At 44.3% G+C, this 25,962-nt stretch overlaps 1 protein-coding gene across 2 annotated transcripts in view; it reads right to left on the bottom strand.

The window, feature by feature from the left end:
* SLC22A23 (solute carrier family 22 member 23) overlaps window positions 1-25,962 on the bottom strand; it is a 179,678-nt gene that overhangs the window by 38,175 nt on the left and 115,541 nt on the right. For both annotated transcript variants that reach the window (XM_023534652.1, XM_023534651.1), the window contains exon 3: window positions 14,149-14,317. In XM_023534652.1, coding sequence (XP_023390420.1) covers window positions 14,149-14,317 — 169 coding nt within the window. The remainder of the gene's footprint in view (window positions 1-14,148; window positions 14,318-25,962) is intronic.

Raw genomic sequence — 25,962 nt, 5'->3', positions numbered from 1 at the left:
TGTAGAACGGGGGGTTGGGTGGGGGGGGAGGGGGAGGAGGTGGAATGGTGGAATGACACCAAGGCCTCACCGAGCTCCAACAATTCTCTCGAGGTTTATTTCAAAGGGCTAGTGGTAACTGTTGCCTCTTTCTGGAAGGTAAAAAAGATGCCGATCATGGCAGTGAACTGAACAAATATTCTATTACTACTTTAGGTTTTGCCCAGGCAGAATAAAATCAGTACCTAAAATGTCTTTGAAGCTAGCATTTTAAAAGATTAAGCAACTCTGCATGTAACAACTGGGATAAATTTAAAACGTTCCTCAGTGAACATTGATGTAAACAGATGAATACTAGGAATTCACTGGAAAATATTCTGTAGCCGTGACCGTAGGTGGGTTAGTTTTTCCCACTTTCTCCCTCTTTGTGCTTTTTCACCTTCTGCTCCTTTGACTAGTTTATCCATGTAATTATCAGGCTGCAGAAAGTATACAGCACACCGGGCACTCAAAAGGTAATGCTGTAGGGAGAATTAATTTGGCATTTTTACAAATTATATGAAAAAAAATGTGATGTTGAAAAACAATTTGAAAAGAAAGTAGGCAGAAGAAGCGGAGGGTTTATGCTGCTGCTTCTTCTAAGTAGAATTTTATTGGCACTTCTGTATTAGCAGCCTGTCTAGAGAGTCCAGTCAACCTCTCCCCTGGACTGAGCCTCTCCTGACCTCCTCATTCCAATCTTGTCCTCTGGCAGGAGATAAAGAAGTCCTCTGGCAGGAGATAAAGAAGCCTGCTGGCAGAAGGCCTCTGGCAGGAGATAAAGAAGCCCACTGAGGCCTGCTGGTTCCATCCTGACCTCATACCTAGTCTCTCACCATTACCATGCTCACCTCTTCCAACTCCTACAGAAAGTCACAGCTTATTACAAAATCCTGATGACTGAGTGAGGCCATCCTGATCTCCTGTCTGGGACTCCCACTTCTTGTGACACTGGATGTGTGCTTTGCTGGATCCCTAAGACCAACTGAGGGGGCTAGGCCCCTCGGTTTGTCTCTCTTAATCCATTCACATGGACTTTTGCCAGCTGCCAGGGGGGCAACTGGTTACCAGCTATCACTAGAAACCTGATTTCTGCCAGCTGCCAACAGCTCAACCCCATCACTCCCACAATATACACGAGTACACAAACGCACAGGCTCTCTGAAGTTGCAGGGCTCAGTGATCTCCCAGCTGGCCTTAAGCAATCCCCAGCTTCCTCAGGGTGGGGCAGGGCAATGAGATGAAATATTCGAGTTCATTCTAGGCACAGGGACAGGGAGGACAAAGAAGTGGCACTGGAGTTGGTAATGCTGGCCTCTGGAGCAGAGGCTGGATCCTCTGGCACAGCCCTTGGTGTTTAATGACCACACAGTCTCTCTTTCATAGGCCTTTCTCCACTTCTCCTAGGAAGCAGTCTTGTGTCCACAGGGGTTCCTACTGTTTTATATCATCTCTGCATATTCAGAAGTTGAAATGAGGCAGGCTCTCGCCTGAGGGCTCCCTGAGATTCCATACCATCAGCAAATCCCAAAACACCAATTTAGAGAACATTTTGATCTCACTTTTAATTGCTCAATGTTTATGAATGAAATGTATGAATGTAAAAAAAAATTTATTTATACTTTTTGACTTTGGTGAGTATTACCCCATCTAGATAATTTTTAGACAAATAGAATTTGACTAAAATTTTTATAATGTTTCCTATGTCTCCCAAAATTAACTGATAACCTATAAAAATAATTATTATAGATTTATTTAAGCTCCAAGAGACTATATGTTTTTTGTGATTCATGTCTTCTACTTTCCTCTGACGAAAACATTTTCCTGTGTGACTTAACCATTGGTATAACTGAATTCCGATCCCCTCCTGGTGAGCAGGGAACCCGTAGCCCCTATTTTACCTATAACAGAGTTTGCGTCATGTGGGATCTTGATTTCCTTTTAAATAGAATCTCTTTTGATGGAGGAAGGTGTTGTGTCCTTCAAGTGTGTGTAGGCAAGAAAAAAGGCTGATAACTGCTTTTATAAATATATACACACATAATTTTAAAGGGTCTTATAAAATCATTTTACCAATGATAAAAAGCAAAATTAATTCATCCATTTAAATTTTTATTGATTCTCCCATTAGGGAAGGTAGCAATACCCCAGTGATTTTAAGAAATGTTTTTGTAAATGTTAAACAATATACTAAAAAAAAGAAATGCGAAGAGAAAATTCTGGGTGAGAAGCTTGGCTCTGTGCTGCTCACATACTGCTCTTGGAGGCCCAGCTCTTGCTGGCCCAGGGGGTCTCCTCCTCTGCCCAGCATTTGGGATAGTCCCTGGGGCCCAGCAGCGCCACAGCTCGTGTGACCTGAGAGGCTGGTGGTCCCTGGCTCTGGAGTTGCCTGTGGCTTGCAGGCCTTGGCCCCATGTACCAGCTCTGGGCCCGTAAGCAACACGTGTGCAGGTTTCTCCATTCGTGCTGATGGCCATCTCAGTGGCCTCTCCATGGCATCCACGGGAGGATTAAAGGGCTAAGTTATAGAAAGTACTTAGCAGTGCCCGACAGAGCAAACTCTCAAGAAATGTTAAAAATTAGTAGTATTCTGGCCAAAATATTTCTGATGATATTTAAAAGAGCCAGTGATATTTAGGACCATTTACATATTGGAATTATTAGCAAATTATTATTATTTTTTTTGCTGAATATTTATCTAACCTGAGGCCATTTAAATGTTTTACGATGGCTTTTTCTTGAAATTAAAAATTAAAATCTCTTTTAGCACATACTTTTATTCCTAAGGGTATTAATTGTTTTTCTCCCCCACACAGTGAGTTCCTTACGACAGCATGCTCTAATTTCCTCTGCTTCAAGGTTCATCTTTCACTTGGGGAACCGATACTAGTCACGCAGTGCAGCTTGATCTTTCTCTGATTTCTTCGTAATTTCCCATGCGGTTTGTTATCTTCTTCTTAATGCTTTTCCAGATGCTTTCGATGATCACGTTGACTGCCAACATCCCTTTTCCTGTGTCAGAATGAAATTCCAACTGAACAAAGTGCAGTTAATAATTCACCATCTTCACCTATCTTCATGCCACTCTTTCTCGAAGCAGTTCATGCAAAACACATATATTAGGTGAGTCCATGATGAGATTCTTCCTAACTCGGTACTTGGTTAAAAGTCCTGGGGGAGTGTAAAAGCAAACTGTACCCAACGCTCTCCTGCAGTGGTGAAAGGACACATTTAAAAGGGAAAACTGCCCAAAAGATGCCCTATTGCTGCACATGCAGAGGGCAGGTAAGCAAAGTGGGAGGAACCTTTTCCTCCCATTCAACTAGATCATAGGCCATAGTTTAAGATTCTAAAACACACGTGCACACAGGTTTTGTTCTCATAGAGCAGATAAAATTGTTGGATCCAGTGCCGAGATCTTTTTGCCTTCCTTCATCAGTTGTAGGAATTTCTGGGACTTCTGCTGTCTACAACGATCAAGGCAGCTTTGTTCTCTGCAGTGGAACTGGACTGGGCACCAGGCCCTGCATGACATCTTCTTGACCTTCAAGGACGACATCTGTTTCGTTTCCCTACAGAACTGAGAAACCTCTTCCTACCAGAAGTGTCTGTTCTCCACAGCCGACTCTGATCTCCTTTTACGTCGCCTAAATAATATCTTTCTTTGAAGTGTACCAGTCCCTTTTTCAAATGCAAGATTTCTGCCTTTTTCTTCTATGATGGGCAGCCTGGCATAAGACAGCACTTCTTGAACTTGAAAGCTCATCGGCATTCCCTGGAGGGCTTCTTAAACCACAGACCTCCCAACTCTACCCCTAGGCATTCTGACTCAGCTGGCCCAGGGTGGGCTCTGAGAATCTGTGTTCCTAAGGAGTTTCCAGGTAGTAAAGATGCTGCTGGTGCAGAAGCTGCACTTTGAGAACCACTGACATTTGAAAACAAGTTTTTAATGACTTTCCAATACCTCTGAGTGTTCTGGTGAAGTTTTTTGATGCCCTGGTTTCTCCCTGCTAAAAACAAGAATAATCCCACCAACCACCTGTTCCTACCTAATCCAAGAGTATTATGGTTAATATAGCCTCACACATAGAGGCTTGCAGCTGATGTTGGGAAAAGCATGTCCCTAACATTTTAAGACATGCTCAAATCAGCATATGTTACAGTACATCTGCTGCCTTGCTAAGCTGTTCCACAAGGCAGGACAGTGTTTGCTGTGTTTGTGATGATTCACACCCAGCAAACACTGCTTGAAGAAGGGTGAATGCTCTCATGTTATACTGAAAGCCCTCATTAGGGACCTTACTGAATAGGCATTGAGACTGTCCCCCAGTGCATGCTGGGTCCAGAGCTGATGTGCACATGCTTGTTTTTACAAATAATCGTGTGTACTCAGCTCCCTTAATTTACATTTTAAGGTATGGTGATGGCATAAACCAACATTTTGGGAAAGTGGCACTAACATCTTCACCATCTCTTGGAATTCCTACTTCCTGTTGTTTCTACCAAAACACTTTAGATAGATACCATGTGGGCAGCCTTGTCCACCAGCCTTCTCACTCCTATGCAACTCAACAATGAGTTGCACTCAGAAAACCTGATGTCACCTGTTTCATGATTTTCCAGTTCTCCTAGATGTTCTAACGACACAGACCTGGATTCTCAAATGTAGGGACCCAGGCTGTGCCTTGCACAATGGCTCCTAGACAAGGAAGGCGCTGTCACTAATCCATGTATTCTGGAGCAGGCTGAAGCCACACGAAAGGGTCACCTTTTGTACAATCAGAAGGAAGTTTCCAACCAGCTCCCTCTTCCATTCTGGTATCATCTGCCAAGTTTCAGCTTATCCAAGCAGAGTTTCTCTTAGATTCTCCCTTCTTCTTGTATTTTGGATCATGAATCTTCCCACCCCTCATTTGTTTTCTGTGACCTTGAAAGAATTCCACATTTATTTCAGAAAAAAAATTTGTCAGTATGATTTCCTTCTAGATTAGCACTGAAGTTTTTCTGGCCTTTCTTAACTGATAATACATCCCCAAGCAAAATGACCACCAATCATTTCTATCTGGCTCCAGTGTCCTGAGGTTCAAAGGCTGCATGGGTTTCAGGCACTGGCACCCATCAGTGGAATTACCCACCACCTCTGACAACACTTACACTCAGGTAAAAAATATTCATCACTACTTCATGATGACGTGCCAAAATTTGATCCTTCAAAGCATGCTGGAGTACCAACCACCAGGAAGCACATCCTTCTGTTCTCCTGAGCCACTCAGCTTCTGAAGCTCTTTCTTTACCTACGGCTCATAGGAAAACAACTGGTCATGCCTGGACCTGGAGCATCCCCAGGTAGCTCGTGTAATGACAGTAATCTACCATTTTGGTTCTACTTACTGAGGCATCACATCCTCCCCATCACCCGGAATCTACCTGTACTCACTATATCCCCTAACAAACTCTGCCCAGTCCTGGGGCACATCAGATCTCTGCTGCTGCCACCTCTTTCCGACTGGCTTTTCCAGCTTGATTCATTTCATTCTAGAGTATTCTGTAACCCTGTAGCTGCTGTAGGGCTACATATTAATCATGCCTTTTTATTTCCTGTAATTTCTGATGACTCTGGGAGGGAGGACTGCTTCTCCCAGGGTCAGCCAATTCCTGGAGATAGCAAAAAATCTGCGGGCACACCTTTCAAATACAAACCAATGGATCCAGAGCCCATACCCTCACCACCTCCTCTATGGGACTCAACTCTGGCCACTATTTCCCTGCCTCAACCACACCAAGGCCAGGTACCAGACACCTAGGGGGACAGCCCTACCCTCCAGAGCCCACTGAAATTATTCAAAGTAGCCAATCCTAAGCCTGCTGACCCTGCCTCACCCATTCCTTGAGGAAACCGCAATAAAGGCTCTTGCCCACACTTCCTTCCCCGGCTCTGCCTCCTGACTGGCCCTGATACTTCCCATGTGGCCCCCACAACCTGGTGAGTGCTCTTCTCTTGGGAACTGAGCAACAAATTATCTTCTCAATGGCCTGTTGTCTCTTGCTCTGTTGGCCTCACCATACCTGGATAATAATAAACCCTACAATTAAAACCAGGCTGTGGTTTCAATCAAGTCTCTGAGCTCTTCACAGTGGCTCCCCATTGCCCTCAAGATCAAAAACTTCTCTTTTCAAAGCTCTCCCTTAGCTAGTGATCTCATTTCTGTCACCCTTCCAACTCTACTCTCAGGACAGGACTTCATGCTCCCTTCCTTGTGGGCCCCCACATGCAAGGGGGCTCCTGCCCCTCCCTCAGGAAATAGCCCAAACTGAAGTCATTGCTGTCTCTTACCCTCACGTGGCATAGCAGATCCTTTGGCAAGTCTTACTAGGGCCATTTCCAGATATATATATACCTTAGATCAGACCTCTTCAGGTGACTATCTTGCCCATCCCCTAGTGTAGGTACCACACTACCTTTCACAGACCAGCATGGAAGCTAGCCATTCTCTGCCTCAGCTCTTCCCTACCCCATGACCACTCACCACACAGCAGACAGAGAGATCTGCTCAGAGCACAAGCCAAAGCATACTCCTGCCCTGTGCAAACTTCCAATGTGTTTTCATAAGTTTTAGAAGAAATCCATCAGCCTCCAGCCCCACGTGGTCTGACTCACCTGTGTCTGAGCTGCTTTTCGCCCCCACCTTGTCCTTCCTGTTCCAGCCATACTGACCTTCTTCCTCTTCCAGAAAAAGCCAAGTGGAAGCCAGTTTTTGCACTGGCTGTTTCCATTTGCCTGGAACATTTTTCTTCCCAGAACTTTGTGTGCCTTCCTCTTTCTGATCATTTAGATCTCAGCTGGAACGTCACTTCTTCAGAGAAGCCTTTCCTTACCACCCTACTGTTCCTTTCTATCCCACCATTGTTTTTCATTTTCTTCATAGTGTCGATTATTTGAAAGCATGCAATTTGCTTGTTTATGGGTTTATGGTCAGTGGACTCCCTCCCACACCAACACGCCCTACTGTAAAGTATGTTTCAAGTGAGTGGAGATTTGCACATATGCATGTGCAGTATCTAGAATAGCATTTAGCACGGAGTAGTGGTAATTAATTAATAAATTAGTTGAATTAACTCTGTTTCAGATTGCTCTATTTTCTAGAGCTCCTGAGATGCAAACTCCAAATTTCTAGTTTTTGGCCCTCATCTGGATCCTTATGGGCTCTGAGAATTCTGCCTGTGAGCTCATCCTTGGTGAGAATTTTCTTCCATGTGAGTCTTGAGTGCCTGCCCCAGTAATTCTCCATGAGAGGTTCCATTTTGGACCTGGAGGGTCCAAGGAACTCACTGGCTCTTACATTAATTTCTCAGCCATAGAGATTGACTGGAATTTGGAACACACAGCTGTGTGTGGTGCGGACTTCAAGGACCCAGTGTCTTAAGGGTGAACCTTTCCTGCCCATTGTCCCGGCTTTGGAGCTGAGACCCTGTGGTAGGCAAAGATTCTCTAGTCCTAAAGTCGCTGATAGTCCTAACTCCTGGCTTCATTCATGGGCTCAATTCTAAGTGTATAAGGGGCCTGAGATCTCAGCTCCAGCCCCCTGTGCAGGTGTTAAAACCCAAGCTCCTTGGGCCTCTTTTTGGTTCAGATGTCCTGCGGGATACCTCTGTGTCCACTCCTGCTTGAATGCTCCTCAGTCTGGGCCCTAGAATTCCTCTTTCTTGCACTGAAGCTCAGTACTATGTATGTATTTGGCTAATGTAATATCTTATCCATCATCTGTATGTGCGTTTAGAGGGTCCCTGTCAGTCTAACCCACTATTGGGACCAGAAGATCTCTCCAGCCACTCTCCACCCCTTTGTCATTACTGCTCCTAACCCAAGACCCTGCATCTTGGTGATCTTGTGTCATTGGTTTGGTTTATGGTCCTTGTTAATGTACCATTCTTAGAGTCACTCTAAAGTACCAAGTACACTCACCAGAATCTACCTGTACTCACTATATCCCCTAACAAACTCTGCCCAGTCCTGGGCCACATCAGATCTCTGCTGCTGCCACCTCTTTCCGACTGGCTTTTCCAGCTTGATTCATTTCATTCTAGAGTATTCTGTAACCCTGTAGCTGCTGTAGGGCTACATATTAATCATGCCTTTTTATTTCCTGTAATTTCTGATGACTCTGGGAGGGAGGACTGCTTCTCCCAGGGTCAGCCAATTCCTGGAGATAGCAAAAAATCTGCGGGCACACCTTTCAAATACAAACCAATGGATCCAGAGCCCATACCCTCACCACCTCCTCTATGGGACTCAACTCTGGCCACTATTTCCCTGCCTCAACCACCCCAAGGCCAGGTACCAGACACCTAGGGGGACAGCCCTACCCTCCAGAGCCCACTGAAATTATTCAAAGTAGCCAATCCTAAGCCTGCTGACCCTGCCTCACCCATTCCTTGAGGAAACTGCAATAAAGGCTCTTGCCCACACTTCCTTCCCTGCTCTGCCTCCTGACCGGCCCTGATACTTCCCATGTGGCCCCCACAACCTGGTGAGTGCTCTTCTCTTGGGAACTGAGCAACAAATTATCTTCTCAATGGCCTGTTGTCTCTTGCTCTGTTGGCCTCACCATACCTGGATAATAATAAACCCTACAATTAAAACCAGGCTGTGGTTTCAATCAAGTCTCTGAGCTCTTCACAGTGGCTCCCCATTGCCCTCAAGATCAAAAACTTCTCTTTTCAAAGCTCTCCCTTAGCTAGTGATCTCATTTCTGTCACCCTTCCAACTCTACTCTCAGGACAGGACTTCATGCTCCCTTCCTTGTGGGCCCCCACATGCAAGGGGGCTCCTGCCCCTCCCTCAGGAAATAGCCCAAACTGAAGTCATTGCTGTCTCTTACCCTCACGTGGCATAGCAGATCCTTTGGCAAGTCTTACTAGGGCCATTTCCAGATATATATATACCTTAGATCAGACCTCTTCAGGTGACTATCTTGCCCATCCCCTAGTGTAGGTACCACACTACCTTTCACAGACCAGCATGGAAGCTAGCCATTCTCTGCCTCAGCTCTTCCCTACCCCATGACCACTCACCACACAGCAGACAGAGAGATCTGCTCAGAGCACAAGCCAAAGCATACTCCTGCCCTGTGCAAACTTCCAATGTGTTTTCATAAGTTTTAGAAGAAATCCATCAGCCTCCAGCCCCACGTGGTCTGACTCACCTGTGTCTGAGCTGCTTTTCGCCCCCACCTTGTCCTTCCTGTTCCAGCCATACTGACCTTCTTCCTCTTCCAGAAAAAGCCAAGTGGAAGCCAGTTTTTGCACTGGCTGTTTCCATTTGCCTGGAACATTTTTCTTCCCAGAACTTTGTGTGCCTTCCTCTTTCTGATCATTTAGATCTCAGCTGGAACGTCACTTCTTCAGAGAAGCCTTTCCTTACCACCCTACTGTTCCTTTCTATCCCACCATTGTTTTTCATTTTCTTCATAGTGTCGATTATTTGAAAGCATGCAATTTGCTTGTTTATGGGTTTATGGTCAGTGGACTCCCTCCCACACCAACACGCCCTACTGTAAAGTATGTTTCAAGTGAGTGGAGATTTGCACATATGCATGTGCAGTATCTAGAATAGCATTTAGCACGGAGTAGTGGTAATTAATTAATAAATTAGTTGAATTAACTCTGTTTCAGATTGCTCTATTTTCTAGAGCTCCTGAGATGCAAACTCCAAATTTCTAGTTTTTGGCCCTCATCTGGATCCTTATGGGCTCTGAGAATTCTGCCTGTGAGCTCATCCTTGGTGAGAATTTTCTTCCATGTGAGTCTTGAGTGCCTGCCCCAGTAATTCTCCATGAGAGGTTCCATTTTGGACCTGGAGGGTCCAAGGAACTCACTGGCTCTTACATTAATTTCTCAGCCATAGAGATTGACTGGAATTTGGAACACACAGCTGTGTGTGGTGCGGACTTCAAGGACCCAGTGTCTTAAGGGTGAACCTTTCCTGCCCATTGTCCCGGCTTTGGAGCTGAGACCCTGTGGTAGGCAAAGATTCTCTAGTCCTAAAGTCGCTGATAGTCCTAACTCCTGGCTTCATTCATGGGCTCAATTCTAAGTGTATAAGGGGCCTGAGATCTCAGCTCCAGCCCCCTGTGCAGGTGTTAAAACCCAAGCTCCTTGGGCCTCTTTTTGGTTCAGATGTCCTGCGGGATACCTCTGTGTCCACTCCTGCTTGAATGCTCCTCAGTCTGGGCCCTAGAATTCCTCTTTCTTGCACTGAAGCTCAGTACTATGTATGTATTTGGCTAATGTAATATCTTATCCATCATCTGTATGTGCGTTTAGAGGGTCCCTGTCAGTCTAACCCACTATTGGGACCAGAAGATCTCTCCAGCCACTCTCCACCCTTTTGTCATTACTGCTCCTAACCCAAGACCCTGCATCTTGGTGATCTTGTGTCATTGGTTTGGTTTATGGTCCTTGTTAATGTACCATTCTTAGAGTCACTCTAAAGTACCAAGTACACCACTGGGCACCTTGGGTTCACACAATAAATAATTGCTCATTAAAGGAAAGTGAGTGATTTTCAATATTTTGTCACCAGCAGCTGGTCCTGATGGCTAGTGTGCAGCTCATCGCCTCCCCCCAGCAGCCTACTTTATTCTGTCAAACAATAGAGCCTTCAGGAGTGAGGAGCTTCCTACTGCAGCAGAGGGAAGGAGGGTGGTAATTAAGACAATAAAAAAGGGAAGGCACCTCAGCAGCCTTTAAAAGCCAGTGATTCTTATGGAGCCTTTCAAGGCAAAGATGGAATACATCTTTTACCATCAATTTCTTTTACCTGCCCCCATTACACCCAGGCTTCCATACATGTTAAGAGGTGATATAATAATGGTCCTAACAGTAGCTAATATTAGTGAATACCTACTGTAGGCCAGACACATGCCAAGCACCTTAGATAATGATATAAACAAAAATAATGATGATAATGATCATAAAGTTAACACATATGAATAGAGCGGGTTTACCCCAGAATGCAGCGCTAGAGCCGTAACTACACGGCATCAGTGCCACGGATGTTCGTCCATCTGTCTGTCCACCCACACATTTTACTTGTCAAAGTACCCTGAATGTTCTTTTCACCATAAAGTTTTGTTTTTACAACTGTGAGTTTCAAAGAAATTTTTTCTTTGGTTTTACATTGCCTGTCATTAAACTTTGATAGATTTTTAAAATTTAAATTAAAAAAAAAAAAAAAAGACAAATCCCACAGCCCTTTCCCATGTGGGCCAGGCCACCAGACCTGCTCCAGGAAACCCTTCTCTGCCATTTCTTCTTGTCAGGTGTTCTAGATGAGACAACTGGGAGAAGAGCCTGGGCTGAGACTCACAGCCTGGAGGTGATGAAGTCAACCCTGTCTGCCTTTACAGGAATGTGAGTCTCCAGAGGCTGTGCCCACCACCCCAGGCCTCCAGCCTCCCAGTAGCACTGGTGCTCTTGGGTACTGTGGAGGCCAGGAAGTGAGAGGAGGTAGTGGGAGGTTGCCAGACAGCACAGGGGATCCTCTAGGCCCTCTCCCAGGGCAGTGTCCCAGTGGGCAGGAACAAGGGACGGAAGCTGAGGGAAGGCAGGAGACAGTATGGCATAGGGTAAGAGCAGGCCTGGGTTTAAGAGCTAGCTGGGTGACCTCAGTTTTGTCATCTGTATACCTGGGTGATGATCTACTATTTGTCTAGTGCTTACATTTTGTGTCTGGCATAGAGTAAACACTATATAAATATTTGTTAAATAAATAAATGCCCTGAAATCCAAAACAAGAGTAGTCCAGCTGTGGATGCCACAAGGGAAGAAACAGGAAGGGCTTCTTTGGGTGATAAAAGGAGGAGCTGCCCTGTTCTGGGGGAAATGATTTCATTCTTTGCCTGTTAAGACCCTGCTGGAGGGAGCAGGATGTCCTGAAACAATCATGGCTCCTGTGGGAGGGGCTGTGATGTCCAAACTCAGGCAGAGAAGGCTGGAGGAGGCACTGGGAGAACAGCACAGTTTTTTTTGGCAGCTGCTGCAATGAGGACCGCCCCCGGCAGGTAGCCTTTTTTTCATCTGTTATTGCTGGCTTCCCACTGCTGCCGGGGTTCTTATGATACAGTATGCAAGTACCATTATTTTTCTGCTGGAGAACTGACGACCAGGGGGTGGGTGGGTGTGTGGGTGTGTGAGCGCGTGTGTGTGTAGCGGGGAGCAGCATGATTAAGTTGAAAGGTGGGTGCTACCTTCCCCCTCCCTGGCACCTGAGAAAAGGAGGCCCCATTAACACCCTCTCTGCTCCAGTGAACACAGCCGAGACACAACTGATTGACTTCTTGCCAGACATTTGGTTGTCGTTAGTGACTAAAGAATAGAAATACAGTACAGTGTATATAAGCTACAGGACAGTATCTTCTATTTATAGGGTAAGAGTGTTGGCATGGAGAGACGATGGGAGGGAAGGGAAAGAAAGAGAAGAGTTATTTATAAAAAGGGTGGAACATCCACTTTTTTCCCTAAACGTCTCTCTAAGAAATTACTAATTCCAGGAATGAGACAGAAAATGTATAATATGGGCTGGTACATTTGGGGGGCCTGAATGTAAGGAAATTATCAAAGAAATACTGGATTCTTGTCAAAATGACACAAGAGGCTACTGAAGGGGGCACTCACTGCCCCAACATGAAACAATTTGAATATAATAGTAACTATAGTCGATGGAAACACAAAATATATCAAAACTCAGGGGTTCATAATCACTACTAAAAAAACATTTTACTGATTGCCTAGGGAACTTTCTATGATATTTATTTATTTATTTATTTATTTATTTATTTATTTATTTATTTATTTATAAATATTATTTATAAATAAAAGGAAAGAAGTAATTATCTATATGGCCATTCCTATGCAAACTGTATTTCAGGGTAACTAAAAAATTGGTGAGAAAAGTTTTTCCATCATCACTGATAAATGCAGAAAGAACTAGAAATAGAATTAGAAAATCACCATTTTGCAACTCCTCATGATCATCAATGGCTGCTAAAATCATTAAGAAAAATTGATAGAGAGCATTATAATGGATGGACCATACACTTGAACCAACATATCAAACTAAAAGTGGGAAAGAACTATATGGTACCACCTATGAAGCAGCCTCATTCAACTGTGGTGGTTTTTAACCTTGGCTACATATTAATTCCCTGGGGAGTTTCTTAAAAAATCTGGTTCCTAGTCTATGGCTATGTTACCCTGAACAAACCTGATCCTATCTGTCTCGGAAGCTAAGCGGGATCGGGCCTGGTTAGTACTTGAATGGGAGACCACCTAGGAAGACTAGGAGCTATAGTTGTAAAAAACAAAAAAAATAAGGGATTGTAAGCTGACAAACTGTGAGGTCAACCAAGGATTGCCTCGCCTAAAAAAAAAAAAAAAAAAAAATCTAGTTCCCAGGTCATACCCTCAGACCAGTGTGTGCTTTAGCTGTTTTTTCTCCCTTAAAGTTAGTAAGCCAAAAACTAAGTTACACACAGCCCTAAAAGTCGTATTGAATTTGTTTAGAGCAGGGGTGGACAAACTTTCTGTACAGAATCAGGTAGTAAATATTTTCAGCTTTGGAGGCCACATAGCCTCTGCCAGTATAGTGGGCCCGGGGACTGGAGTTTGCCCATCCCTAGTCTAAAGGAGATAAAAGGACTTTTCTAAGTCGTTCCTGGAATGTCTCCCTATTTCCCCCTCCCAGAACAAGGATCCTCCTTTTGCAAATCCATTCATGAAAATCACATCAAAATAACTCAGCAAGCATGTTTCAAACCAGACTGTTGGAGCATAGAGCTGATGAAGGGCACTGGAGGCTCATTCTGTTCTTCTGTACACTTTGTGTATGTTTGAACATTTTCCAAGAAAAGACATATAATAAATGAAATTAAAAAAAAAAAAGAAAGAAAGAGGAACATTCCCTCACAAAACACAAGCTGAAACTAGCAGGAAGTTTGAGGATAGTGGAGCCCAAGTCATATGCTTCATCTGTCTCGTCCCCAAGGTGGTGGTGGTGGAGGGGGCGTGCACAGCCTTTGGAAAGCGCTGGCAGATGCATCAGGTGGCAGAGCCTTCGGGGAGGATACTCACGACCAATAGAGCAGCATGAGCAGGAAGGGGCAGATGATGAGGGCCTGCAAGACCTGCCAGTCCCGGCACAGGGCGGCCAGCCCGGGCATGAGGAACTGCCCTGCTATGGCCACGAAGCTCGCCACCATCGTGATCATGAACCGTTTTCCGGGGGGGCACAGCTCTATTCCTGGAACACAGAAGGGACAAGAGAGACATGAGCGTCCTGCCCTATGGCCTGGTAGAGCCACGGGTACACCAGGGCCAGTGCACTTCTCAATCAACCAAGAAGTGTAAAATTGCTTTAATTTGCCCTACGTGGTATTGTCAATGTTGAGATCCTCGTTTGTTGTTGTTGTTGTTTAACAGCTGTATGAGCTGTGGCCTGGACTGGGAAAGGAGTGAGATCATCGCTAAAGGTCATACAGCAAATCAGTGGCAAAAAAAATGTTATAATTCAGAGTTGCCTAGCCCAGAAACTAAGAAACACTGCTTTGTATGGGGATAGAGTGTTTGTATCACACATCGTTCTCACTTCCTCCGCTCTCTAGACATCACTGAGCTGCTTGTAGAGTAGATTCCTTCTCATGCCCATCAGCTGCCATTCATTCCATCTATGATGCCATACTAGGGGACCTTCTCGACCTCTGCACAGGGAACCGAGAACACCCATCTGTTCACTCCCAACCACCTGCACCACCCTTTCTTCCAATCCAGACTCTAGTACTCCTTGGAACTGAGCTCCAGGCAACCTACTTACAAGGTGAGACCAAGACAGAAGGAGTCGCAATGCACCTTTATCTGTGTGAATGAGACAAAACCCAAACAATAAAGCAGACTTGGATCATGCTGTAATAATCTCATCGGAAGCTTCCCTCCATACTGGAATTCTCCCGCTCACTGTGATATGGGCATGTTGTACATTCCTTTCTCAGTCTCTATTAGGTAGACAGCTCCTCCCGCAGGGTTGTATCTGATTTATCTTCATAGCTCCAAAACAAAACTAGTGTCTGCCTTCTATTGAATGTCTACTGAATGGAAGAATACCACAGTCCCTCGCATTTGCAAGAATCTATGCTCTCAATTTGATCTTGGGTAAAAAAGATGGTCACAAAACCTTAAACTAGCATCCAAGTGACAACTAGTACAGATCTACTACATGAATTCCTATAATAAAGGTCCTCGATATTAGAAAAGAAAGCTGGCTTTTATATATTTTTCCCCTACAGAGCATGTAAATTTGTTTGCTATTCTTCTTCTACAATACGCAGTATTCCCTAAAGCTTGCTTGCTTTTTTATTTTTTTATTTTTTTATTTCTTTTAAGGAAGGCTCTCAGGAGAGAATACTTTTCATGCCTTTGTACCTGGAGAGTTAGTTTGTAGATCAGTTACTACAGCTCATCTGCTGATTGTCTAGAGACCAGAGTGGAGGTTGGAGGTTAAATGGCTTCCCACCAGAAGGGGAGCAGATGAGAGGGGAGAACAGACAAACTATACTTAGTCACAAGGATAGAATCAGCCCTAACAAGGAGAGGGCACCATCTACACCAGCTTATCTGTAGGAAAAAAAATAATAAAGTCATCAGAATTTCTATTCCTGCTCTGCCACAAACAGATCATCGCCCTAGCTATTGATGAGCAAGAGAGAAGCCTGGCCTCACTGAATATAGCTTATAAAAAATGTTTTCCATTAAATCAAGAAAACATGGTTAAACAGCCCTCTCCTAGCCGCTGACTGTGATGTTGTTCCTTTCAATGCATAGGCCAGGTTCACTTAAAAGATTACTTCCTAGCAGGGCTCAGGTATTCACCCCAGGTCTGGCATTTCTGCTTTTAAAAATAATACAGAGAACAGGGTCTTTTTAAAAAAGACTACTGGTTGCAGGTTCTAGTTTTCACTTACTAAGCACAAGCAGTAGGTTGGCTGCTATGGAAACTAGAAATCGGCATTAGGCAGGGTAAGCTTAGTGTCTGCGGCTCGGCACAGGCTAGTATCAGATGAGAAAATTAAGCACTTGGCCACCCAGGTAACTTAAACAAAGTCAGAGAGATAATATCAAAGTAGCATCATGGCTTCATGTCAAAGGCTTTGCTGCTACAACAGGCACTGCACATGGCTTGCAGTTCCTCTCTTTGCTACCATTCTCTTTAATTTTGTGATACGATAAGTACAAAAATATCTGCAGCTGCAATTCTTTCACCACAGACCCCCTCTGGGACGTCTAATCCCACACACTAATCTCCATTACATGCTATCACACAAGGATCACGAGACAACTTTCTAAATTGAGTTCTAGGTTTGTGGATGACAAAGGAAAATCGTCCCTTGTGGGCAAATGATTCCAGTCTGACTTCTCACTCTCTCCTTGCTGCAAACGAGATGTGACCGGTACATATATTAGCATCACTGACGATATGACAATGATTCCATTGTCATAGTTTATTTTCTGTGGACTTCTCTCATTCCTCTCCCTTAAGTGGTCTGAGAGATTCTCTAACTCCTTGCTACTTGGACCTGAAGCATCAGCATCACCTGGGAGCTTGTTAGATACAGAGCTCAGGCCCCACCCAGACCTACAGAATCAGCACCTGCATTTTAACAAGGTCCCCAGATGACTCACTGAGAAGCACCGGCTAACTATATATCCCCCAAACCGAAAGAATCACCCGAAGCGGGAGCAATGTTTTTGTCTCCCAGACACTCATCTATGAGAAGTGAATAAATAAAATCATTTCCTGACTTCTCCATTCTTCTGTTTTAGCTAGGAATCCTAGCAGAGATTTTACTTATTTCGTCAGGTACAAAAATGAAGAGCAATCCAGCAGCTATATGGTATTTCAACATTCCTGCCAGGGCAATGGAAAAACACAGCAATTTGATATAAGGACACAGGTATGACACTTGCAGATAATGACCTTTTGCCTTGACTCACTAGAAATTCTTTTCAAACTGCCTGAAATCAACTATGTTCTGGAGGTGGCTATAAAGATGTTAAAAAAAAGCAATTATCAAAGAACCGCAGGCACTTTAAGCTTGCCATTAATCACATGTTCCTTTTGGATGATGAGAAATCAGTTTTTCTGAAGTGGATGAGAGGAAGAAATACGTCAGAGTATTAAAACCTTAAGTCCTGGCATCTAGTAGGAGGGGATGGGAACTTCAGGTGGATCATTTCTGCCTAAGAAGGGCCTGCTCCCAGCTCTGCAAACGGCAGCTGGTACAATGCTTCACACACTTCAGAGATGCTTACAGCCACCTGGCCAGGGCCACTGGCCTTGATCCTGAAAGACAGGAAAGCCTGCCACCAGCAGAGAATGGTGTCCCTAACCACCCGCTCAGGACCTGGGTTGCATAGAATAGGTCACCCACAGGCAGGCATCCATAGCTCTGAACTGCCAGCTGGTCAGCGGCACTTGTGGAAGGCCCGGGCTATATGCTATGTCACAACACTTCCTAGAGCCACTTTCTTTGCCAATGGGGCCAACCCCAAGTCATCTTAGATTTTTACTTATGGGCTGCACCTCTTCATTAGGTAAAACAATTAATGGTCACAAAAAACTATCATCTTAGGTGATGTATCATAGATTCAAGAATAAAAATACTTCAAGTGTCTAGTGTACAAAGCTTTCACTGCTGTGGTTGAGAGCCTGGAGGCTAGAGCCAGACGGTCTGGGTTCAAATACTGTTCCTAGCACTTATAAGCTTGTGACCTTGGTTCAATCATCTAGGAGTTCTGTGCCTCAGTTTAGTCATCTGTAAAATGGGCTGTTGTGTTCCTGAACATAGTAAATGGTATATGTGAGATTTTATAAGTAATAATATTATGCATCATTACCATATATAATAATGTAATGATTGCCAAGTCACTCTTTGGTTTCACTTGACTGACCTCTTTATTATCCATCTGATCTGCTGAATTTCAGGGTAGGGCGAGGTTTGTTCTAAAAAGACTGAAAAAGAAATAGCCTATAATAACTGTACTTTCTTATTTTATTTCATGGACATTCTCTTAAACCTAGAAACAATTCATTAATTAAAAAACAGAACTAAGTGAATCCAAGAAAACCGCAACAAAAATTCCCACTGTTAAAATTACCTTTTCCTTCACCTTAATGGAGAAGGCTTAAAAGCTCTCCTTACAAGCTTGATATTTTGTTGATAAGCAGAGAAATTACTTAGGTTGTGAGAATCAAATAGCATGTAATTAAGACTTAATTGAGGCAAAAAAAAAGAGACTACAACCACAACCGTCTGAGCACATGTGGTTCAGGAGTAGCCCCAGGGGTCTCTCTGCAAGTTCTGTTGGAAATGTGGTGTTGAGACTGGAGATCTTTTATGGGGCTGTAACTCTAGGAAGATCTGCTTTTCAGAAGATTTCAGATTCTTACAAATTTCTAGGAGGAAAAGAAAGTGCTGCCCAGATCAGTCACTTCAGGCGATGGAGGAGGAAGACCAGAGGGAAGCGAGGCATGGAAACCTGGGTGGGGGTCATCAGTTGGCCCAATTGTCATTCCTCAAAAGAAGGGTATGGGGGTCAGTGTGCTGTGTCAGTGTTGCTAGGCTACAGTCTCCAGGCATTTGATCAATAGTAACCTAGGCGTTGCTGTCAAGGTATTTTATAGATATATTTGAAGTCCATAGTCAGTTAATTTTAAGTAAGGTAGATTATCCCAGATAATCTTGGTGGGCCTGACCCAATCAGTTGCAAGGCCTTACGAATGAAACCGAGGCTTTCTTGAGGAAGATGAACACATTCTGCCTGTGGATGGCAGCTTTATCCTGTGCCTGAGTTCTAGGCTGCCCTTCCTGCCAGCCTGGCCCATGAATTTCAGATTTGGCTAATGTGCCTCCACAATTATGTAAGCCAATTCCTCGCAGAAAATCTCTTTCTATGTATCTCTTCCTGGTTCTGTTTCTTGTATCCACGCCAGGTCACACAGGACCCCCATGCAGTCCTGTCTCAGAAGCTGCCTGCCCTGCTGGCAGCTGTACCTTCCCACAGTGTTGCCTGTAGGGACTGAGACCTCCTGACCCTGCTTCTCTTCTCAGGCCAGGCTGGACCCGGTTCCTGACTTACGGGGCACTGCCAAGCTCAAGGGGGCATCTAAGTCAAATCCATGAAAGCGGTAGGTAACATTCTATTTTCTTTGTTAAGTATGTAGATGGCCCGCAGACGGGTTCTCCAGATTAGACAACAAAACAGCACTGAGAACAGGCAAGAACATGCAGCGCGGGCATCCTCCTGCTGAGGGGAGCCAGGCAGAAAGAAGAAAGCTGAAGAGTCGGGGGCAAGACGTAAGATTAAACTTCAGAGTTTGGAAAGAACTTTGAAACTTCTGCAATGGGAAGAAAACACCATGATGGCTTTTATCTTTGTTTTTGGGAGCAGAAAGGTTAGTGCTCTGTCCCACCAATGACCTCCCCACCAGGAATTTGAGGGCCAATCTGAAAAGGGAAGAAACATCTCTCAAAGGTCCCATCCAGCTTAGAAATTCCATGATCCCATACAAGAGTCCCTAAGAGGCCTTAAATATGCATGTGGACCAAATTTCAAATACTCTTCCACTTAAGGTGATGGCATCAAAGCAGAACTAGCTGAAATCAGCTACATGGTCTGAAGGATTTTGAGGGTGCAGAGCCCCGAAGGTAGGTCCATGAGGTCCTATTACCCGAATTCAGCTCCAATGTCTGTCACCTTCAATGTTTTGAGGTATTTTGCCTGCCAGGAGCTCTAGAGTATGCACTGGCATATATAAATTACGTGGGCTGGTGACAGGGTGCGAAGTCAGGTGACTATCACAGAGAAAAACAGTCCTTCTAGAAAATACCTCTGAACATGTCCAGCAAGAACCACAACATACAAAACTCTCTCCTTTGGCTGAGACCAAAGACTCTGTCTTCTCAATTATGCATTCTTTGTTACCCATGCTCAGCCTGATGAGTTTTAAAAGCCTATAGATTTGCTGGTATTCAGTGCCAAATAATTATTTTAGAAACTCCTTGCTTACACAACTTCATTTTTTAAAAAAAGATCCCGTTCATGTAAAGCTGAGCATGGCGTGGATATGTGCCCTCTCAGCACTAGCAGGCTCAGCTGACTTGCAGTTCAGGCCCCCTTGGGTGAGGGCGGCAGCGCTGGACGGGAGCTGTGCCGGGTGTCGAGACACTCACACTGAAGTTTCCAGGCAAGAGACGAAGCTCTGCGCTGGTGTGAGCTGGGAGAACTCATGCCTCCTTCAGTGTCTGAGGTGTTTGCCTACCAGGAATAGCAGTTGGAGAATAAGGTTTTAACATTCTAGTACCACCTCTCTGCCCTGCACCAACACACTTAACTATTCACTGAATTTGGGAATTATAATTATTTAATTAAAACAGTTTTTTAGAAAAGATATGTCTCAACCTTCTGTAATACATAGGTGAATAAAACACAATCCTTATTCTTTCTTAAATGTTTTTTTTAAAAACTGTGTGTATGTTTGTTGAAGTCTATGTTTTCTTGGGATCTCTATGTGTTCCTATCTTCTCTAAAATGAGCCTTCAGGATTTTTCTGGGTCAACTGGCTACTAATGGAGGAATATATGAATTTGGCTGAAAATATTTACACCAGAGAACAAGGAATGTGCCCTGCAGGGGAGAGGCTGAGGTCCAGACTGTGAGTGGAGAGCCAGGGTTAAACTCCTTCTCTGCCTCTTCCAGGCTGCATAAAGTCACTCAACCTCTCCGTGCTCCTGTTTCCTGGTCTATTAAATAGATAATCATCGTACCCACCACACGCTGGTGCATATCTAACCGCTGTGGAAGGCTTCTTATTTGCTGTTGTCCTTGCAGACCTCAGGCTACCTCAGTGAGGCTCTGAGGGGGCTTATGTCGCTAAAAGACTAACTCCAGTGAATTCAGTCCTTCCATGTGGGACCTAAACTATCCTGTGTTTCAGGCAAATCTTGGTCAGAACTGACAGAATGATAGGTGTACAAGCTTCATATGATAGGATTCTTATTTTTCAATAGCCTCTGTTATTCAGGGAAAGCTGACAAGGTTACTTGGAAAAAAGAAAAGTGTCTCTTCTGGGTAAGGGTCTTTGCCCCACCAGAGGTTGTGAGGGCATGGGTCGGGGACCAGGCACCAACTCTCCCTCTCTTCCTGCCACCTACTTCCCCTGTAGTGCTTCATTCTGGCCACAAAGCCCATGCACAGACCCTTTCCCTGCTCACAGAGTCACAGATCAGATGCCCAGAGAACAGAGAGGTTTGAACGGAGTAGAAACAAGCCTCTAAGCTGACAAAAGCACACACTTCTAATAAGTTCAGCGAGGATTCAAAACACTTTTACCGTACACGCCACTTTATGAGAAAAGCCAGCCCTTGCAGTTTTCCTGGCTATACTGCCCCGGGTCACTCCAGCTAGACCGAAGACACCTATCCACATAGGATGAGTTGGCACAGCTCACTGGAGGAGGGAGGCAAGACAGACTCTGGAGAGGACAGCGTCTCCCCAAACTGTAATCAAGCACCACAATTAAACACTATTCCTGGAGCACCCTGGTGAATGAGAAATCCATCAAAATACAGGGTACTGCTGAATGGCTAGTGCAAGCCCACATGAAGACCTACTGGGCCACTGCCACCAAGCTGCACAGCCCTGTGGCAAGTAAACACGCCATTCACAGAGGCCACTTTTCCAAACTCTATGTTCTTTCAAAGTAAGCCTACCCTCCCTCTCCTCTCCCAGTCCTCCTCTATTATTAATTAAATAGCTTAGAAGCACATTGCAGCCCCTGGAGAAAAACTGCCCTGCTGATTGGAAGGAGACCCTGCTTTTTCCATGGCAGGAGAAACATTTCTCTTACCTCATCTGGGAGACCCCGGCTCTGGCAATGCTGCTCTCTCACTTGGGCACTGGCTTTCAGCCTGGCTCCAGCTCAGGCTTAAGGCTGCTGATGCCCACATGGAGGCCACTAGAGGCCCCTCCAAGCAGTCCTTGAGCCGTGTGAGTTAAACCCAGCAAGGGGAAGAACTCCAGAGAGCTTCGGCTGGCTAAGAGGTCTGTCTCCCGACACCTGTGAGACTCTCTCCTGTTTATTGCACTTTCCATCCTTTCTACCACTCACCAAACCGGGCCTGAAAGTGGATGTGCTGCTCAATAATTACTGCCTGGCCAAGGACACAGGGTCCTAGGACTCTGGAAAAACAGACATCTGGACATGTGATTGTGGAATGCCTTAACATAGCAAGAAGGCCTGAAATTGCCAGACTGTAAAAGGTTGCTATTATCACAATAGCTCCAAATCTTCCCTTTCCCTTGTGAAACTGCCTTTTCCTCTTGATTTAGGACCTATCAACCTAAAGGAATGGTCAGAAAAGTCTGAATTGCTGTTTTCTCCATTTAGAGAAAGAGAAAATAAAAAATACGAAAATTCGAATATTTCTTACAAATCACATAGTGTCTTCCAGATAGATAGTAAAGTCTTTCTAAGCCTTTTTAGTGAAGAATAAACATTTACTGAACAAAGATGTATTCAGTGTCCGCCACGGGCATTTTGCTAACTGCCATATTCTGTGAAGGGTGATGAGAGATGCCCTATGAAAGGGTCTAGCTGGCTGGGTCCAGGTACAGAGAGAACAATGAAATACTGGACAACTGACAATGGGGCAGAATATATTTGTTGTCCTTTAAATAAGTATGGCGAGAAGTCTTCCATTAGGCTAATACATTTGCCTCTAAAAGAATGGTTCATAGGGCAGTAATTCATCCATTTTCTAAAGGTATTCAGATATGGTTCAAAGTGGAAACATCACAGATACTTGTTACATGAATAAATTTGGTAAGGACAAAGACGAGGGCATTTTACTGCTCAAATGCAGAAATACCAAATTAATTACCTGTTGAGTACGTATTATGTCTCCAGTGCTGGGCTAAGTAACAACTCCCACTAGCTGTGAGCCAAACACTTCAGGAGGCATTTTTCACGCATTAAACTCATTTAATCTGCACAACAACTCTATTATGTAGGCATTGTTTTTAATGCTCATTTTACATAAGAGGATTCTGAAGCTCAGAGTGATTAAGTGACTTCTCCAAGATCACACAGCTAAGGAAGGAACAAGATAGGAACTGAAGCCAGGTCCCTGCTGTGCATCCCTACTCCTCTGCTGTAGGCAGGAGCTGTCTTCAAACAGAGTCCCTGGTGGGTACAGCCTCTTTCCTGTGCCCCACCAGAATCTAAGCTCCGTGGAGGTGAAGGCTTCCTCGGCTTTGCTCAGCCTCTTCCTCAGGGCCTAGGACAGTGTCTGGTACATAGCAGGGGCTCAGATATCTGTCAAGCACATAACTGCATAATGGATTCTGTCTAGTTTAGTTGCTTTACCTGTGTTCCTCTTAGATTTCTACAATGAAACCAATTAGAGTCATGGTAGCCGAGATCAGTTAGTAAATCTGCAGAAGCCAGTCTTACATGGGAGCTTATCGTGGTCCACATATTCGTATGCTGATAAAAATTTAGGGAAATACCGAGAGAGAAAAAAAAATGGCATAGATAATAGAGGTTCTGTTCATCCTTCTGGTAACCAAATCAAAGTTGTGATGGAAACAAGGAGCAGCAGCAAGGAAAAATCACCTGGGATCTAGATGAACAAGCCATACAACTACAGAGAAATACAAGAAAGCACCCTGCAACAGCAGAAGGTAGGGCAGGGCGAGGATGAGGTGCTGCTTGGTCCTGAGCAGCTGAGTAAGACGAAGGCTGCGGCAGAGGCAGATGCCTCTTAAAGGGGCCGCGTCAGGGAGCAGATTTTCACGGTGATGGACCTGCTTGCTCTGAGCACCAGTGCCAATTTGGCTGAGCGCAGGGGGCACCAGGGACTTACAGGGAGACACTGTCGGAGTGAGGGCCGAGGGGAGACTCACTCTGTACAGAAGTGCCAGAGGTATCCATTGTTCCTCTTTTGAGCCCTCCCTCCTACCAGTGCGCCGGACACAGCACTGCCATAGCTGTGATGTCATCAAACTGGATAACAAAGGTTGCTCCACCCAGAGGATTCACTGAAACTCCACCTACCCCAACTTGGGACCCACCCAAGCCACATCCAGGTATATCCTCAGCGAGTCAGGTGCTCCTTGCTGAGACTCACACTGGTGGAGGCAGCTGGCCTTGGTTTCTGGTGTGGCCTTTTGAGGCAACTGTAAGCACAGCACCTGTGGATTGCTTGCTGAATCTTAACAAGTGGCCCCAGAGGGCTAGAGGCTTGGGCTAAGTTTGGCCTGCAGCTGAACCCCTCTCAGGACTGTGCCACTGGACACTTACTTTACAAATCCACACTAATAAGACCAGGAGACTTATGAGCTTTGCTTAGTACATAGAAACTGACATGGAAAGGCAGCCACAATGGGAAGATAAAGAAGCAGAAACCATATGACAGAACAGAATAGAGATCCTGACATAATGGAGTCAAGTAATCTAACAGATGCAGAGTTCAAAACATTAGTTATAAAGATGCTCAATGAATTTTTGGGAAGTGTAGAGAACTCCAACAAAGAGATAGAAATGGAAATGGAAATGGAAATTATAAAAGAGAGCCAGTCTGAAATGGAGAACACATTATCTGAGATGAGAAGTATATTAAATAGAATAAACAAAAGAATAAACAAAGTGAACAAAGAAGAAGATCACATGCCCTATCTAGAGGACAAGAAAGCCAATCAGGACACTCAATCAGAATGGCAAGAAAAAAGATGCCAAGACTATAAAAATAATTTAAGGAGGATACGGGACACTAGTAAGGCTCCAAATATTCATCTGATTGGCGCAATGGAAGAAAATCAAGATGTTGAACAACTGTTTGAAGAACTGATGATGGAAAACTTTCCTAACCTGGTGAAGGAAATGTACATAAAACCCCAGGAAGCTCAGAGAATTCCAAAAATCAGGAATCCAAAGAGGTCCACACCAAGACACATCATAATTCAAATGCCAAAGGTTAAATACAAAGAAGGAATATTAAAAGCAGCAAGACAAAAACAAATAATTACACATAAGGGAATACCCATACGACTGGCAACTGATTTCTCAAAAGAAACTATGCAGGACAGAAAGGCTTGGCAAAAAATATTAGACAGAATGAAGACCCAGGATATACAACCAAGAATAATTTATCCAGCAAAGCTATCATTTAGAGTTGAAGGACAGATAAAGAGCTTCTCAGACAAAAATAAATTAAAGGAATTTATCACCACCAGGACAGAATTACAGGAAATGTTGGAGGGACTTTTTTAAAAAGGAAAAACATGTATCAAAAATAAGAATAAAAAATGGTAACAACTACATTCTTATCAATAAGTACCTTAAATGGAAAAGAATTAAGTGCTCCAATCAAAGGATAAAGTGGCCGAAAGGATAAGAAAACAAGACCCCTACATATGAAAAGGAAGGGGATGGAAAAAGATATTGCTTTGATGAATCTAGAAGGTATTTAAGTCAGAGAGAAAGATAAACACTGTATGATTTCACTTATATGTGGAATCTAAGGAATAAAAAGAACAGACTAATCAAAAACAGATTCACAAATATAGTGGACAATTTGGTGATGGACAGAGCGGGGCGGTTGGGAGGCTGGGAGAATGGGGTGAAAGGTTACAGAAGTACAAATTAGTAGCTGATGGATGGTCATGGGGATAGGGAGCATGGCATAGGGAATGCAGTTAGCCTGAATACACTGGCTAGGTGGAGGGTCAGGGACGGGAGGGAGCAATTGGGGGGATCATTTTACTAACTATATAGATGGCTAACCAATTTACTGTATACTTGAAACTAATTAAGATTTAAAAAATAAAAAAAAA

This window comes from Pteropus vampyrus, unplaced genomic scaffold (genome assembly GCF_000151845.1).
Source record: "Pteropus vampyrus isolate Shadow unplaced genomic scaffold, Pvam_2.0 Scaffold129, whole genome shotgun sequence".
Lineage (NCBI taxonomy): Eukaryota > Metazoa > Chordata > Mammalia > Chiroptera > Pteropodidae > Pteropus > Pteropus vampyrus.
The sequence above is the reverse complement of the archived record's forward strand: the minus strand, read 5'-3'. Positions and strand labels throughout refer to the sequence as shown.